Genomic DNA, 16,181 nt, shown 5'->3' on the forward strand with positions numbered 1-16,181 from the left:
TAGCCTTTGTACCGTGCTCTGCTTATTTCATACTGGGTCCTTCAAACGCTGGTCGGTTCTCCGAGCTGCGTCCGACACATAACAGTAGTCTCTGGCCAAACATCACGGACCCAGCGGTAGCAGAGACGGTAACGCGCCGGGAAGGCGGCAGCAGACATTCAGAAGTTATCCGGATCAGTTGCGGGTGCTCTCCGCCCGGATGGTGCGTGTTTGAGAACCCATTGCTGAATACTGATTTGTGCTGTCTTGCAGCCATGTTCCTGTGTTGTGCCTTATCCGTGGGTCATGGTGGAGTGTGACTGGCGACGGCTTCGCGTCACGCTCCGACCGGATAAGAGGTTTAAACGGGAGCTGCAAGAGTGTGTCTGTAATGGGTGCACGCGCACGGCGGAGCTCTGTGGCACGGGTCGCTGAGCTTCCTGTGTTACAGTTGTAGCCCCGTTTCCCCGGATAAAGATAACTACTGCGTCTGTTGTATCAGCTCCGCCGTTATTTAGTTGAGCACATTTTGGTTGTGTGTTGCACACAGCTGCGCACGGAGATGCAGCTCGTTTGTTTTCTGTCACCAAAGGGTTTTTTTTCATTTTTAGCTCTTTGGCTCCCTCTTTTGGTGACTTAGTCACATTACCGTTAAGCTCTTAAGTTAGAACAGGTGTGTTCGATTTGTTTGAGCTTAACGGTATATGTCACTGATTTGTTATGTTAGTTCATTTCGTGTGGGTGTTTTTTGAGTTGGTTTTTGTGTGGGATTTATTTTTTTTTTCCACTGTTTGTGTCTGGGGTTGTGACCCTGCAGCCTGTCTAAGAAGAAAAAAAAAAAAAAAAAGGACCCAAACAACTGTATGTTGGTCTGTTAGTCATTCTTTTTATTTCTTTTTGTTTCACCTCCCCAGGGTTTGATGGGACGGTCCCCTGGGGGGTGATGGGGTGGTACTTGGGTTTTTTTTTCTTTTTTCTTTTTTTTGTTTTTGTTGTGCCCTCTCTTCTCCTCTGACTCCAGCCGGGTGAGCCGTAGTGTCGGCGTTGCTGGAGGGGTGCAGTTTGGTTGTGCTGGGCATTTCCCAGGTAGCCTCTGCACCCGGGAGGGGGGGGGGGGGTTTGGGGTATTTTCTTTTTCTTCCCTCTCTTCTCCTCTGGCTCCAGCCGGGTGAGCCGTAGTGTCGGCGTTGCTGGAGTGGTGCAGTTTGGTTATACTGGGCGTTTCCCGGGTAACCTCTGCACCGGGGGGGGGGGGGGGGGTGTTTTTTGATTCCCTGTTCCACCTCCGGCTTCAGCACGCCTTTGGCCATCTGCCATCGGCGTGGCTGAGGTTTGGGGCAGTGGGATATACCCGCAGCTAGTGGCTGGTGTAGAAGTCGGAGGAGTGGCGCCGTTTTGTGCCGTTTGCCATAACCACTGTTCCACTCCTCCCGGTTGGCTTCTGGGGTATAGTCACGGTTGGTGACACTGGACGTGCTTCCAGTTTCCACTGCGCCAAGGGGGTGGGGTTGGGGTTGTTTTGTTTGTATGTTTTTTTTTTTCTCTCTCTTCTTGTTTTTCCCCCCAGTTTCCGCCCTCAGGGTTTGACTGTGGTGTCCTCTGGGGGGGAAAGGGCTGTGGGTCCATCTAGCCATAGACGGCCGGGGCTGGGTCCGTTGGTCATGAGGGGAGGCGTCTCCTGGGGTTGACGAGTGGTCCTCTGGGAGGCGCTGGGAGTCCCTGTGGGTGACGTTGGATCCCAGAGGGACCTCGGCTGTGGTTATTACTCCTGGAGCTGGCGGGAAGTCCTCTGGGGGTGTTGGTCCCTACATGTCATTTGGGGGGGGGGGGGGGGGGGCGTGTTTTAGCACTTTTATTTGTAAGCTTAAGTTTGGGGTTTTTCTTTTCTCCTCTTCCCGGGGTTTGATGGGACGGTCCCCTGGGGAGGGGGGGTGTTTTGGTTGTTTGTGTTTGTCTTTTTTGTTTTATGACTAAAGACCGCACATGGTTGGATAAAGGCTGACCGCACAGGTTTAAGAACTCCTGGCCACACCTGTGCTAAGTGACTGACTGAAACAAAGGCAAGGATGCAGCCAGAGGAGAGGACATCAACCATTCTGTTGGAAGACGAATGCAGATGCGGTTTCCAGCCATGGTCCCTGGAGGGGGGTGTTTCTCCTGGGCCAGGTTTGTGTGGTCGCCGGGAGGCTTCCCGTGAGGGTGGGGTACTGTTGTATGGCTGGGGGGGCCTGGCTGCCTTTTTGTTTCTGTCTTTTGGTTTTCCTTCCAGGTGGCTTGCATTTGGGACTGAGTGGCTGTGTTGCTGAGGTTATCAGGACCTCACCCTGATCACCTGCGGCTCGTCAGGACTCACAGCTGTGGTGCATCTATATGGATTGGAACATGGTGGCATTTAAGACTGGAGTATACAGTGTGTATTTGCGAGAGACTCGACCTTGTGACCAGACGGGTGAGATCGTCGTCTCGGGAGCCATCTCATCATCAGTGGATGCAGAGAACGTCCAGGGTTTGATGCACGGTCTGTGAAAGAGGAGGGGGTGAGGTCTCACGCTCGTCAGCACACTTCCTGAGGTACGTTAGATTTTGTGACTAACATTTATACAGTCAGTAAATGTGGTGTCCCTCACACCTTATTATATTGAGCTGTACGTTAGTCATGTATCGGCTTCCACTGCAGTGGAGTTTTGTGAACTGGATGTTCCATGCCTGCAGGTTGGGAAGCTGATTAGTAATTAAGCCAGGAAGTGTTTGCTGTTTATGTACACCTTTGAGTGGTCTCTCTGTGTGTAGAGTGTGGACTCACATAATGGTTCCTTCTTTCACAGACTCGGTTTGTTGCAGCCACCTGGGGGGTGTCGGCGGGGTCCTTGGGTCCGAACAGCTTCTGGCTCCGGACCGTTAGCGCTGCTGGGAGCGCACCGTATCACCACCATGCCAGACCGCACACCCTTTTGTTGTTTTGTATCACTGTTATGTATTAAATTCAGTTAGCCTTTGTACCGTGCTCTGCTTATTTCATACTGGGTCCTTCAAACGCTGGTCGGTTCTCCAAGCTGCGTCCGACACATAACATGTTCTGTGTAAATACTTTCCAAAGGCTTCTTTAGACAAATCCAAGTTTTCATCTACAACCCCAATTCCAATGAAGTTGGGATGTTGTGTAAAATGTAAATAAAAACAGAATACAATCATTTGCAAATCCTTTTCAACTTATATTCAGTTGAATACACCACAAAGACAAGATATTTAATGTTCAAACTGATAAACGTTATTGTTTTTGTGCAAATATTTGCTCATTTTGAAATGGATGCCTGCAACACATTTTAAAAAAAGCTGGGACAGTGGTATGTTTACCACTGTGTTACATCACCTTTCCTTCTAACAACACTCAATAAGCATTTGGGAACTGAGAACACTAATTTTTGAAGCTTTGTAGGTGGAATTCTTTCCCATTCTTGCTTGATGTACGACTTCAGTTGTTCAACAGTCCGGGGTCTCCGTTGTCGTATTTTGCACTTCGTAATGCGCCACACATTTTCAGTGGGTGACAGGTCTGGACTGCAGGCAGGCCAGTCTAGTACCTGCACTCTTTTACTATAAATTCGCACCGTTGTAACATGTGCAGAATGTGGCTTGGCATTGTCTTGCTGAAATCAGCAGGGACATCCCTGAAAAAGACGTTGCTTGAATGGCAGCACGTGTTGCTCCCAAACTTGGATGTACCTTTCAGCACTGATGGTGCCATCACAGATATGTAAGTTGCCCATGCCATGGGCACTAACACCCCCCCATAGCATCACAGATGCTGGCTTTTGAACTTTGCACTGGTAACAATCTGGATGTTCCTTGTTCCTCTTTTGTCCGGAGGACACGACGTCCATGATTTCCAAAAACAATTTGAAATGTGGACTCATCAGACCACAGAACACTTTTCCACTTTGAGTCTGTCCATTTCAAATGAGGTCAGGCCCCGTTTCTGGATGTTGTTGATGTATGGCTTTTGCTTTGCATGGTAGAGTTTTAACTTGCACGTGTAGATGTAACGACGAACTGTGTTAACTGACATTGGTTTTCTGAAGTGTTCCTGAGCCCACGCGGTAAGATCCTTTACACCACGGGTAGGCAACCTGTTCCAGAAAGAGCCATGAGGGTGCAGGTTTTCTTTGCAGCCACTGACTCCACCAGGTGATTTTACTGATTAATATCACTTTGAGCAGATGGAATCAGTTAATCAGTGAAATCACCTGGTGGAGTCAGTGGCTGCAAAGAAAACCTGCACCCTCATGGCTCTTTCTGGAACAGGTTGCCTACCCCTGCTTTACACAATGATGTTGGTTTTTCATGCAGTGCCGCCTGAGGGATCAAAGGTCACGGGCACTCAATGTTGGTTTTCGGCCTTGCCGCTTACGTGTAGAAAGTTCTCCAGATTCTCTGAATCTTCTGATTATATTATGGACAGTAGATGATGGAATCCCTAAATTCCTTGCAACTGAACGTTAAGAAACATTGGACTTAAACTGTTGGACTATTTTTTCATGCAGATGTTCATAAAGTGGTGATCCTCACCCCATCTTTGCTTGTGAATGACTAAGCCTTTTGAGGATGCTCCTTTTATACCCCATCATGACACTCACAATTAGTGTCCTCAGTTCCCAAACACTTATTGAGTGTTGTTAGAAGGAAAGGTGATGTAACACAGTGGTAAACATACCACTGTCCCAGCTTTTTTGAAATGTGTTGCAAGCATCCATTTCAAAATGAGCAAATATTTGCACAAAAACAATAAAGTTTATCAATTTGAACATTAAATATCTTGTCTTTGTGGTGTATTCAATTGAATATAGGTTGAAGAGGATTTGCAAATCATTGTATTGTTTTTATTTACATTTCGCACAATGTCCCTACTTCATTGGAAATGGGGTTGTACATTGCTACACAACAATAGCAATATTTATTTAATTTAAAGGAATAACTTAGAACCATCTGAACAAAACCACAGAAAACATGTTGCACATTTATCTATCAGACTACGTAGGGCTCCATTTTCCACTTTGTACAAAGTGGCTTACACAGCGTACCACAAGTGTTGTTGCTAGTTTCCAACTGATGTGGTTGTAATTTTCACACCCAATGTCAAGTCGATGTTATTTAACTCACAAGTGTAACTGCACTCATCTATGCACCCATGGAAGTGTTTTAAAATGAGGTGGGGACCTGGGCCCGGTTTCATAAAGCAGTCTAATCTTTCAGTCCACTAAACTTACTTAGTCGACTACAGTTAGTCACCCAACATTATCCGTCTAATCACTGTTTCACATTGACAGTTAAACTTGTGGATTAGCCGTCTTACCTTAGTCGACAGTTTTTGCTAAGAGATGGCTCCAATGCGCGACAGTTTTGTTTACTTCTGGGTTGGTCATTGTCATGAACTATCCAGCCTTTGGTTCATTAACTGGCTTTATTAACATTTATGGACCCATACAAACAGCTGACATGCTTAGCTCTTAGCCTAGCAAGTTCGCTCCACTAAACTGTGTAGAGTTCAGTGGTTCGCTCTTCAGTTTCTTCTTCTACACTTCCGTCATTTGTGCACACAATGTTGCTCAGTGTAACAGTGACGCCTGGTGGCTCGTGAGAGAACTGTCACAAACACATGACAGTCGTCATCTGCTACAACCACGGCCAAAAGCAGAGGTAGCTCTCCTTTTGAAGGAATAGGAGCGGCGTAGGGGTGCTCTTGAGTGTTCCATAAAGTGGTGGTACATGATAGCTGCCATTTTTTGAGGTTAGACACTGAAGTTTTGTCAACTAAAATATAGGCTCTGCTGTACTGGGCTAAAAATTTTCGTACGGGTAACGTGAAACTTTAGCTGACTAAAGGCTTTGTGCAACAACTAAAGTCAAAAAATGTGTCAGCTAAGTGAGTTTATTAGACTAAACAAGATTAGACTGCGTTATGAAGCCGGGCCCTGGTGCAGTATTAGTGTATTGCACATCATGACGCAGCAGAAAGTGACTGTGTCAAACCAACAGAAACCTGGTCTAAAGTAGAGGTTGTCTGGTGGAACTACTACATGTTACAGGAGACAGGGTATTGAATGGCACTGACCAATCCATGTACCCAATGACAGGACAATATTTAGATATGCCTTAAATAGGCAGGTTCACAACACACAGTCAATGATAAGACGCTTTGGGTGGGCTTGAGACAGCCCAAATTTTTTTCCTTCGATTGTTAAATCTTCATTTTCCTTTGCATCATGTTCAACATATCCTATTATTCTCTTCTAGATATATACCTATGGAGACCCAGAACTAGTCGGTGAAGTCATGGATGATCGTTTCACAGACCGTCTGCACTGGAACGGCAGCAAAGGAACGCAGGACCTACAGGACGGCTCCATCTACATCCTGAACGTAACCTACAACGACACGGGAACATACGAGTGCAAATTCAGCCGCACCCTCATCTACCCAGGTCATGAGTATCCAACCAACGCCAGCAAGATTGTCATCATTAACGTAGTGCCAAAACGTAAGAAGAAAGGGTCACGAGGGGTGGGGGTGGTTCTGCACAGCTCATTATAAATTATGTCAGTTAAATATGTTTTAACAAGTAGTTTAGGCAAGCCAGTACTTTATCTCTCACTGTGTGTGTGTGTGTGTGTGCGCGCGCTTTGAAAGTTCAGTCCACAGCCACTGCTCACAGTCTGTATGACCAGAGCAGTCTGGAGTCGATTGACGGAACACACTACGTGTCACTCAAACCTATTTGGCCTGAATTATTCATTCATTCATTTTCTCTGTCCACTTATTCCAGTGACAGGTCACTGGGGGGGGGGCTTCAGCTTACCCCAGAGGTAACTGGTACACACAGTACAGGCTGCCAGTGTATTACAGGGTCACATGTAGACAGACAAGCACATTCACACCTACAGTCAATTTAAAAAGTCTGGTTCACCCAACCTGCATGTCTTTGGAAGTGGGAGGAAGGTGGACCACCTGGAGGAGGAAACCCACACAGTCAGGGAGAACTTGAAAACTCTACACAGAAAGGACCAGGACGGACATGCTCCTGTAACCTTTTTGCTGTGAGGTAAGTTGCTATGGCGAAAGTTGGACATTTTAACATGGGCTTCTATGGTTATGTACTCCTTTTTTGAGTGAACCTCAAATGGCTACTGAACAAACTGCAACTGCTTCCCTTTCCAGGTGGTTTCATTTTTGGCTGGTGGAGGTGTGGCTCTTGGTGTATATCACAAATTTATTTAGATAAGGTTGTAGAGATATATGAAACATGCTTTATCCTAAACTTGCTGCAGTAATGACAGCTCCGTCCACAAGGGAGAGGAGAATGGCAGAAGAGCTGATTCTTGCTGAATGAAGGATCTACAGGTGGTCCTCACTTGGGCGAGTGTTTCCTATGTGTGAACATTGATGTTTCTGCTCTTCAGTATAGTTTTTGTCCTTATACCAGTTACTGAATTGAGAACTGAGTGTAAAAACAGTGTTTTGGGAGTCAACTGTTGACTATTGTCCATTCTGAGAAAGTGTCTGCCCATCAAATACGAATCTTGCTGATGATTACTTCAGTGCTGGTGAACCTGATTTGCAAAATTGAATGTGTGGAGCCTTGACTGAAGTTACTCTTCAGACAGGAAGCTAAGGTAGTTGTCATCAGCATACTGAAGGACAATAAGTCATCAGCATATTGAAGGACAATACCAGAAGTGAGTGATGTTTGTTCTTGAGGCAACTGGACCTGAACAGCTGGTGTGCATACAATTAAAAGGTAATATATTTTATACAAAATTAACATTCTAAGTTTTAAATAAAATGTCAAAATACAGGCACATTCCTACCCTGTGACTGCTGGAATAGGGTTTGTGTATCGATAATGAATGAATATCTGTTTAATCTTCTTAACAGTAATTTGTAAATTTGCAAAGAATTTGTCAGTGTCACTGATGGGCGAAAACACAGGGAGTGTGGACCAAATCTGGCCCCATGGTTGACAGAGAGAAGGAAGAACTGTTTTGGCTATAAAATCCTTCCTGCAGGGTTGGTTGGAGTTGTTGACTTGTATTTGATGCTGATTATTCATGTTTTATCCTAATTGCTATGCTTTAGTCCTACTCTTTGATCCAGATCATGCCTAATTGATCTTGGACATTGATCTTACTTTGTAAGCTTTGCTCCTTACTTATGTGCTTTGATTCTGATGTCTGACTGTTTTGGCCCTATGCTCTGTGCCAATGGAATCAGGATCAAAGATCCTAGCTCAAAGATCATTGATCAAAGACAGAATCCACTACTTAATCAGGATCAAAGACAGGATCAGGATCAAGACAATCAGGATCAAAGATTAAAGGCATGGGCCAGTCTTTGATCTCGAGCTACACAAAATTGAATCAGCTCTTCTTTGAACCAAGACTCGCTTCTCCATTGTATTTATTAAAATCTGTCATTTTGAGTCACCCTATTGACACCAGTCAAATAGCAATGAAAACACAACTTCCTTGATGGACATAATAGCCAGATTGCCAACACAAATGAAGATATAACACTTATCACAAAAAAAAAACACCTGTTTAAGTACTGTTGAAGTGTTGTACTGCATGCCAGTAATCTCACTGGATGTACACAGTGCAGTGTCTGTATTGTTCAAGCTTCAACAAAAACAAAACGTGAAACAAATTCCATCTGACCTAATATACATGGATGGTGTACCTCAAGGATCAAATCTGGGCCCCCTGAGTTTTACATGTGATTGGTATACCATTCTGAACACACAATGATTTGCAAAAACAATAAAATCTTTTAGATATTGGAGGGGTTTGTGCTTCTGCACCAGGATTGAAGCTGTGATGAATTATGATGCACTGTAACGTGGTGTCATGAATTATGACACCATGTGATGATATCAATATGTGCAACTAAATAATGTAAAATCAAATCAGTTGAAGGTAACTTGTGGAGTCCCTCAAGGGTCGGTGTTTGGTCTGAAATTATTCATATTATATATCAATGATATGTGTAATGTTTCCAAACTATTAAAGTGTGTCTTATTTGCTGATGACACCACTCTTTACTGTTCTGGTAAAAACCTAGAACAGCTTCTGACTACAGCGGAAAAGGAATTAAATATATTAAAACACTGGTTTGACATTGGGCAGCACGGTGGCTTAGTGGTTAGCACTGTTGCCTCACAGCGAGAAGGTCGTGGGTTCAATTCTCATGGCCTTTCTGTATGGAGTTTGCATGTTCTCCCCGTGTGTGCGTGGGTTTCCTCCGGGTGCTCCGGTTTCCTCCCACGTCCAAAGACATGCAGGTTGGGTGGATTCGAGTCTTTAAATTGTCCGTAGGTGTGTGTGTGTCTGTGCTTGTTTGTCTGTTTGTGGCCCTGCGACAGACTAGCGTCCTGTCCTGGATGTACCCCGCCTCGCACTCTATGACTGCTGGGATAGGCTCCAGCCCCCTGCGACCCTTAATTGGACTAAGCGGTAGATGATGAATGAATGAATGATGAATGAATGAATGGTTTGACATTAATAAGTTGTATAACTCTCTGAATTTGAACAAAACAAAGTTTATTGTTTTTGCCACTTGACAAATCAAAAACCGGTTGCAATCAGGGTTAATAATATTGAAATTGAACGAGTGTATGAAAATAAGTTTCTTGGAGTTACAATCGATCATAAGCTTTGTTGGAAACCTCATATAAACAATGTAAAATCTAAAATGTCAAAAACTATTGCTATACGAAGTAAAGGATGTCCGTAACAAAAAGTCACTATACATACTTTATTGTTCATTACTACTTCCATATATTACTTATTGTCTAGAGATATGGGGTAACACATATAAAACTAACGCCCTTCCTATTGTTAGGATGAAAAAAAAAAAAAGCTCTAAGAATTATTAATGGATCAAATTATAGGGAATCAACTAACGCTTTGTTTATTGACAGTAATGCCCTCACATTTTATGATTTAGTGGAATTTAAAATGGCACAGATAATGTATAAAGTACACAATAATTTACTTTGCTGCAATATTCAGAAGCTGTTTGAAATCAGAGAGAGTCAATATGATTTGAAGGGAACAAGTATTTACAAAAAATCTAAGATACGAACAAATAAAGCAAAGATGTGTTTCTGTAAGAGGTGTTAATTTATGGAATAGCTGTGACAATGAATTAAAAAGGTGTACTTCATTTTCATTATTAAAAAACATGTTTAAAACTAAAATATTACAGAACTATATAAATCAAGTATGAAGAATGATAATGTAATTAATGTAACTTTTGGTTGTATTATTATTATGAAATTGTATTTATTTATATATTATTTTTTCTAAAGTGCTTCAGGTTTTTTCTTTTTTGCTCTTATATTTCATATTACCTTGTTGAATTTGTTTTTGTAAAAAGGTTAGGCATAATAAGCTTGAGCTTCAGCCTATACCTTTTTGATTAGCGTCATCCCTTGTTGAAATGTTTTTTGTTGAATATGTGTATGTATGTATATATGTAATTGTATTTTATTTGGGGGGTTGAATGCTAATCAAATAAAAAGTTTTCATCATCATCATCATGACTTAAGCATTTTAAAAATGTATTACCTGGGCAACTCTCAAATTAAACCCAGCTGCTTTTCCTTGAGGACACTTATTTACCTTGTCTTAAAATCCCTGTCTCCATAGTGACTAGGGGGATGGCGTCCATCCTGTCTGAGGTGATGATGTATGTCTCCATCATCGGACTACAGTTCTGGCTGGTGGTGGAGATGATTTACTGTTACAGGAAGATCTCAGCAGCGGGAGAAGAAGCACTGAGAGAGAGCGCGTAAGTAACACTTAATGCACCCGCGCACACACACATCTCCAGTGCCCAGCGTTCATTTCCAGGTCCCGCTGGGTTGTCCAAATGTCCTGATTAGAATTTACCCTCTGTTTCACCCTCATTTCTCCTTCCTGGCAGATTGTGAGAAGTGGCAATTCTGTTTCAATCTGCTCAGGAATAATATGCTTCTCCTCTTCAAAAGGAGAAACATATTATTCCTGACTAATCTGATCGCTTGTTCTGACTTTCTGACCCTGATTGCATTCTTCACCTTTTCTGCTTCCTGCCTCTCTGTCTTCCTCAGGGCGGAGTATTTAGCTATAGCATCTGAAAGTAAAGATAACTGTGCAGGTGTACAAGTGGCTGAATAGCGCCGGTAAGTCTCTGTATCAATGTCAGAACCAGACATTATATCAACTGTTTTTAATGATCGTTGTTTCTCTTTTCCTTAAGAAACTTTTTAAAATATGTAGCATATTTCTTTGACTCCCCCTCCTCGCCTTTTTTTACATTGATATTATATTTTAATAACTAATGTCGTGTTTGAGATCTTTTTTCTTTGCTGGGGCAACCGAAAATCATTCCTATTTCAATAAAAATTAAAGGCGACCCCCCCCCCCCCCCCCCACACACACACACCAAAAAAAAAAATTAGCAAAACTGAAACATTGTTACAAACCCAATTTTTAAATCAAAACAGCAACAAAAGTGATATATTTTTAGATGTAGTGTCCTGTAGATGACAACACAAAGACAGGTGCCAGTGAGCAATGAAGAACAAAATAATTGTAAAAACCTGATTAATACAAACTGATATTCATATAAATTACATATTTTATTTTTTACCCACGATGTAAATAAGTCTTTTGACTTGTGTTATCCTCGGCATTTATTTCATGTGTCATTATTTCATTTTATCACTGATATTTACTCTGTATGTTTTGATTACAACCGCCCCCCCGCCCCCCACAAAAACACAAACAAACAAGGGACCAACTAAAAGAACTTGTGTTATGTCGCATTTAAAAAAAAGAAAGAAAGAAAAGAGAAGATGTTTTAAGGGGAGAAGAATTGCTATACACATTTAATATATTATGGGTACCACCTGTTTATTTGTTTTTAGGAATTATTTTTTAAAACAATCCCATTTTTAGGAATGGGAAATACTGGTGTCCAAGTCTCACCTCACAACCAGTACTCCAAAGATTTGGCCATTCCTTCTTCTGCAAAGGTATTGGCAAATTTATTCATAAATGAAAGAAAAGATAAGAGTTAAACCAACACAAATGGCAGGATTAGTATGAAGATGACGCACTGTTTAGTAACCATGACTTTGGTGGTACAGCAAGAGATACAGTAGATACAGTATAGGTCAGTGGACTGAGGCCTGACTCCTGTTTCACGTAATCTGGATGGAGAATTTTCAAGCATAGGCACAACCTGAGATTAATTTGGGAGTTCCTTCCCGGACAAGACCCTGAAAGCTGTGAGAGCATTATATTAATGTCACCATTCTTCACAGAAGGAGGTGTTTCATCTCCAGAGGAGTCTTAGTGCAGTTTGATTCCAAGTCTTGCCTGCAGGAGGAAACCGGCTGCTACGGCACTGTGGGAAGACAAGCAGGCATTTATTCGAGGAAACTGTGAGCAGGTGACTCACAGCTGTGATCCAGTGGCCCTCAACCAGCTTACAGAGGAGTAGTGGTGCTGTGCTCCTCCAAAAATAGACCTCGTCCCACTGCAGTCATGGCAACTGATGGCTCGGTCCTGACAGATCACTCTGCTATAGAATCAGCTTCTTTTAGCAGTTGTACAAAGCCGATCCTGCTGCACAATAAGAAGGTCATGGGATTGATTCCCATCTGTGGCCTTTATGTGTGGAGTTTGCATGTTCACCCTGTGTTTGCGAGGGTTCCCTCCGGGTGCGCCGGCTTCCTCCCACATCCAAAGACATGCAGATTTGGTGAATTGAAGACTTTATCTTGACCGTAGGTGTGTGTGCGGGTGTGAATGTTTGTTTTTCTATATGAGGTCCTGCGACAGACTGGCGTCCTGTCCAGGGTGTACCCGCCTTACACCCTATGACTGCTGGGATAGGCTCCAGCCCCCTCCCTCATGACCCTTAAATGGAGTAAGAAGGTATGGAGGATGGATGGTCCTGATGCCAAGATGATGTACATCTCCACTGCATTCTGGTGGCTGATCCTCCAGTCAGCTGCAAAGTGCCAAATTTCAAAGAAATTGCAAACGTATTGACACAGCTGAAGATAGAGAAAACGTTTGAGATCTGTGGTATTTGGGCTGAATTCTTCATCTGAGATGAGATGCTGGGCTTCACTTCTGGCATTGCAAACAATTTTTTTGCCTTCATTTGGGAGACAGGTTTCATCCCAAGAAACTGCAAGTAAAGCACTTATCATTGCTCTTTGAAAATGACAGGGTGGTGGAAATGTTTGGCAATGCTGATGTCTCTGCAGGAGAATGAAGGTCCCAGTCTCTAGGGTCTTGGTGCTCCCTTTTGTCATAGGAAGTAAATGCGACCTCATTATTGGTCCCTGTCCTTTCCACATTGACACTGAATTTAATGTTTATTAAGGCCATGAAGCGGGATTAAACATGTTGATTGTATTGAACAGATTTTATAGTGAAACACTTTTACAGCCCTGAATCAAAAAAATAAGTTTGGATGATATAATAGCAATGATAAATAAAAAAGATAAATACACGGTGATTCTTACATTTGCCTTCTCACTTCAGACGGTGTGAATTACGATTAAATTGAATGTACGATTAAATCATCACTTTTGCAGCCAGTTTTCTAGAGACAAATCAGAGGATGGATACATAAACATTTCCAAGTCACTGAATATGTCTGACTTCATTTATCATCAATCGTTAATACAAACTATGGTACTGTATGGGAGACATACAGTGGGTTGCAAAAGTATTCAGCCCCTTGGCATTTCATATATTTTAATTTGTTTATGGCATTTCAAATACAAAAAGTAAATCAGGCTTCTCAATATAAAAATTTCTAAAATTATCTTCCTTAGACTCAAACTGAAAGTAAATCTCTACAACCTGGCATAAATTAATTAAAAATATAAACGCTAAGATGATGGGTTGCATAAGTAATCAGCCCCATTGGTATAATACCTGTAAATAATCAGTTTGTCAGTTTTCTTCAGACAAGTCAGGAGATGGATACATGAACATTTCCAAGTCACTGAATATGTCTTGAACTTTATTTCCATCAGTTATGAAGAAATACAAACAGTATGACACTCTATGATAAACCTGTGTAGACAGTTCTCAAAAACTGAGTGACTGAGCAAGAAGAAGAGTGAGGAAAGACATGGGTTAGGTGAACAGGTGAATCTAAATTGGCCTGAGATGTGAGTGTCCTGGCTTTTGTCATCCATTTTCCAGACAGCTGAATTGCTTTTTCTTTTTTATTTTTTTTTAGCTCGAGAAAGAATTCAAGAATGCTTCCTTGAGGACTGTCATGTGCTCTCCTCTCTTCACATCACTCACCTCCTCACCTGCACCATCCTCTCCACCACAGAGGACAAAGTTCTCTGAAGGCTCTCTACAGAAGGACTGAGCTGTCCCTCTCTGGACAACAGCACAACTGCTTTGGTTTGTGGCTCAGTGGCCAATGGAAGAGTAGGACTGTATATATGGACCACCTGAAGCTGATGTCATTAGATCAAGTGATCACCACTTTGGAGGGAAAGCAAAACATAATCTGGTGGCAAATCATTATTCACAATCAAGATTCTCCCATTTTGAACCTTCTGGCTCAAGAAACAAATGAACAAATAATGGTTTCACCATCACCGTATGGCTGCACCAGCTGATATGGACAAAAGGAGGACATCTGATTCAGAGCCAAATCACTAGCAGCGATGCTGAAGGACATAAGAACCACTTAAAATTTACACTAATGGTCGGCCTATTTTTGCTTGACTACTATCAGATCATTTAAATAAGAGGGAGCTTTTTTGTTTGCAATTCAAACAAGTCTCCAAGGTTTCACTTTGTGGATGTGTGCAATACTCACATCACAAATTAATTTATTCTTATGCAACAATCGGTCTTTGTTGTGTGTATATTTATGTCCCAAGAGTTTTAGAGTACAATTCAGTTTTATAGCACTGTTGTGAATACAAATTGTGCCTCACTCCCAACTACTGCACAGTGTGCACAACTCAGAACTGTAGCATACTAAAACAGTGCAACCTGAACTAGAGCTAGTATAACAATAACACCAGGCTACAGCAGGAGAGTCCAGTGCTGCTCCTTGAGGGCACCTGCCCATTTTCTTACTCTCCCTGCTCCACCTGGGTGAGCTTGTAAGATAGACACAAAAACATGCACGCAGGTCTCCAGGAGCAGTTTTGGACACACCTGAAAAAATAGGAATGAAATGGGGTCAGATCAAGGAACATGCACTGGTCCACCACACTATGGAACCACTTTGTGTTCTGGATGGTAACCACCCAGGTAGAAAATTGGTCCATCCCCACCTCTTGAATGTAATGATCTGTCTGCTGCAGCCAGGTGAAATATGGCCATCCTCTTGACCTTCTCCAGTTGCTGGGTTCTCAACACTGAGGTACTTGTGTGCTGGATCATGCCCAAGGAAATAGGTGATGGCGAACTTGCCATAAACGACATTCTCCAATGAGTGCAAGTGGTACTCCTCATGTGAGTCCTCAAGTAATCTTTCATTTAACACAAAGTCATTATAGCAGTACCCAAATATCCTCCAAAGACACAGAGTACCAAACACAACCCATTGTTGCCTGAAGTCAGTAGTTAGTTTCCAAGTTCCTCAACTATACAGTAAGACAGGAACCACCAAGACCTGAAAATTTGTACCTTGTGACTCCATAAGCTTCTTCCAGATGTCTATCAGTCTCAAGGGCCAAAGACTCTGAGACACCCCCTCACTCAGCTTTTCATGTACTGCGATCACAGCTGGGGGATACTAAAACACAAAAAGCAGTTTGTCAGTTAAATTAACCTCGTAAATACTGGATTGTCCCGACACAAACTGATGCAACCATAGCTGGTAAGCTAGCCAGCATAGCTACTAACAAAACAATTATCATTACATTGTCCAGTGGTGTTATTTGACAAGTTAACTTCTACTCATAATGTCTAGCTAGCAAACACCATGAGCAGAAAGCTGAACAAGATCAGGCAAGTGCAATAACATACATCTTAGCAAGCCAGCTAATACTTCTTACTAGTCCAACAGCGTGGAGGCCATCGTGTCCTCTGGCAACCTTTTATTTCACAAACCTCTTGCTACAGCGTAAAAGCTCATCAGAGATTTACCCTCATCTCTTGTCCTGC

At 42.5% G+C, this 16,181-nt stretch overlaps 1 protein-coding gene across 2 annotated transcripts in view; it reads left to right on the top strand.

Moving 5' to 3' along the window:
- The window catches only part of scn1ba (sodium channel, voltage-gated, type I, beta a), a 75,198-nt gene extending 60,446 nt beyond the window's left edge, over positions 1-14,752 (top strand). The window contains exons 3-6 of one of the 2 annotated variants that reach the window (XM_034174172.1): positions 6,271-6,514; positions 10,680-10,821; positions 11,123-11,194; positions 14,284-14,298. In XM_034174172.1, coding sequence (XP_034030063.1) covers positions 6,271-6,514; positions 10,680-10,821; positions 11,123-11,189 — 453 coding nt within the window. In that variant the 3' untranslated portion in view covers positions 11,190-11,194; positions 14,284-14,298. Of the gene's footprint in view, positions 1-6,270; positions 6,515-10,679; positions 10,822-11,122; positions 11,195-14,283 lie in introns of both variants that reach the window. The other variant, XM_034174173.1, reaches the window with a different exon arrangement.
- The last annotated feature ends 1,429 nt before the right edge of the window (positions 14,753-16,181 follow it).

Source organism: Thalassophryne amazonica, chromosome 7 (genome assembly GCF_902500255.1).
Source record: "Thalassophryne amazonica chromosome 7, fThaAma1.1, whole genome shotgun sequence".
Lineage (NCBI taxonomy): Eukaryota > Metazoa > Chordata > Actinopteri > Batrachoidiformes > Batrachoididae > Thalassophryne > Thalassophryne amazonica.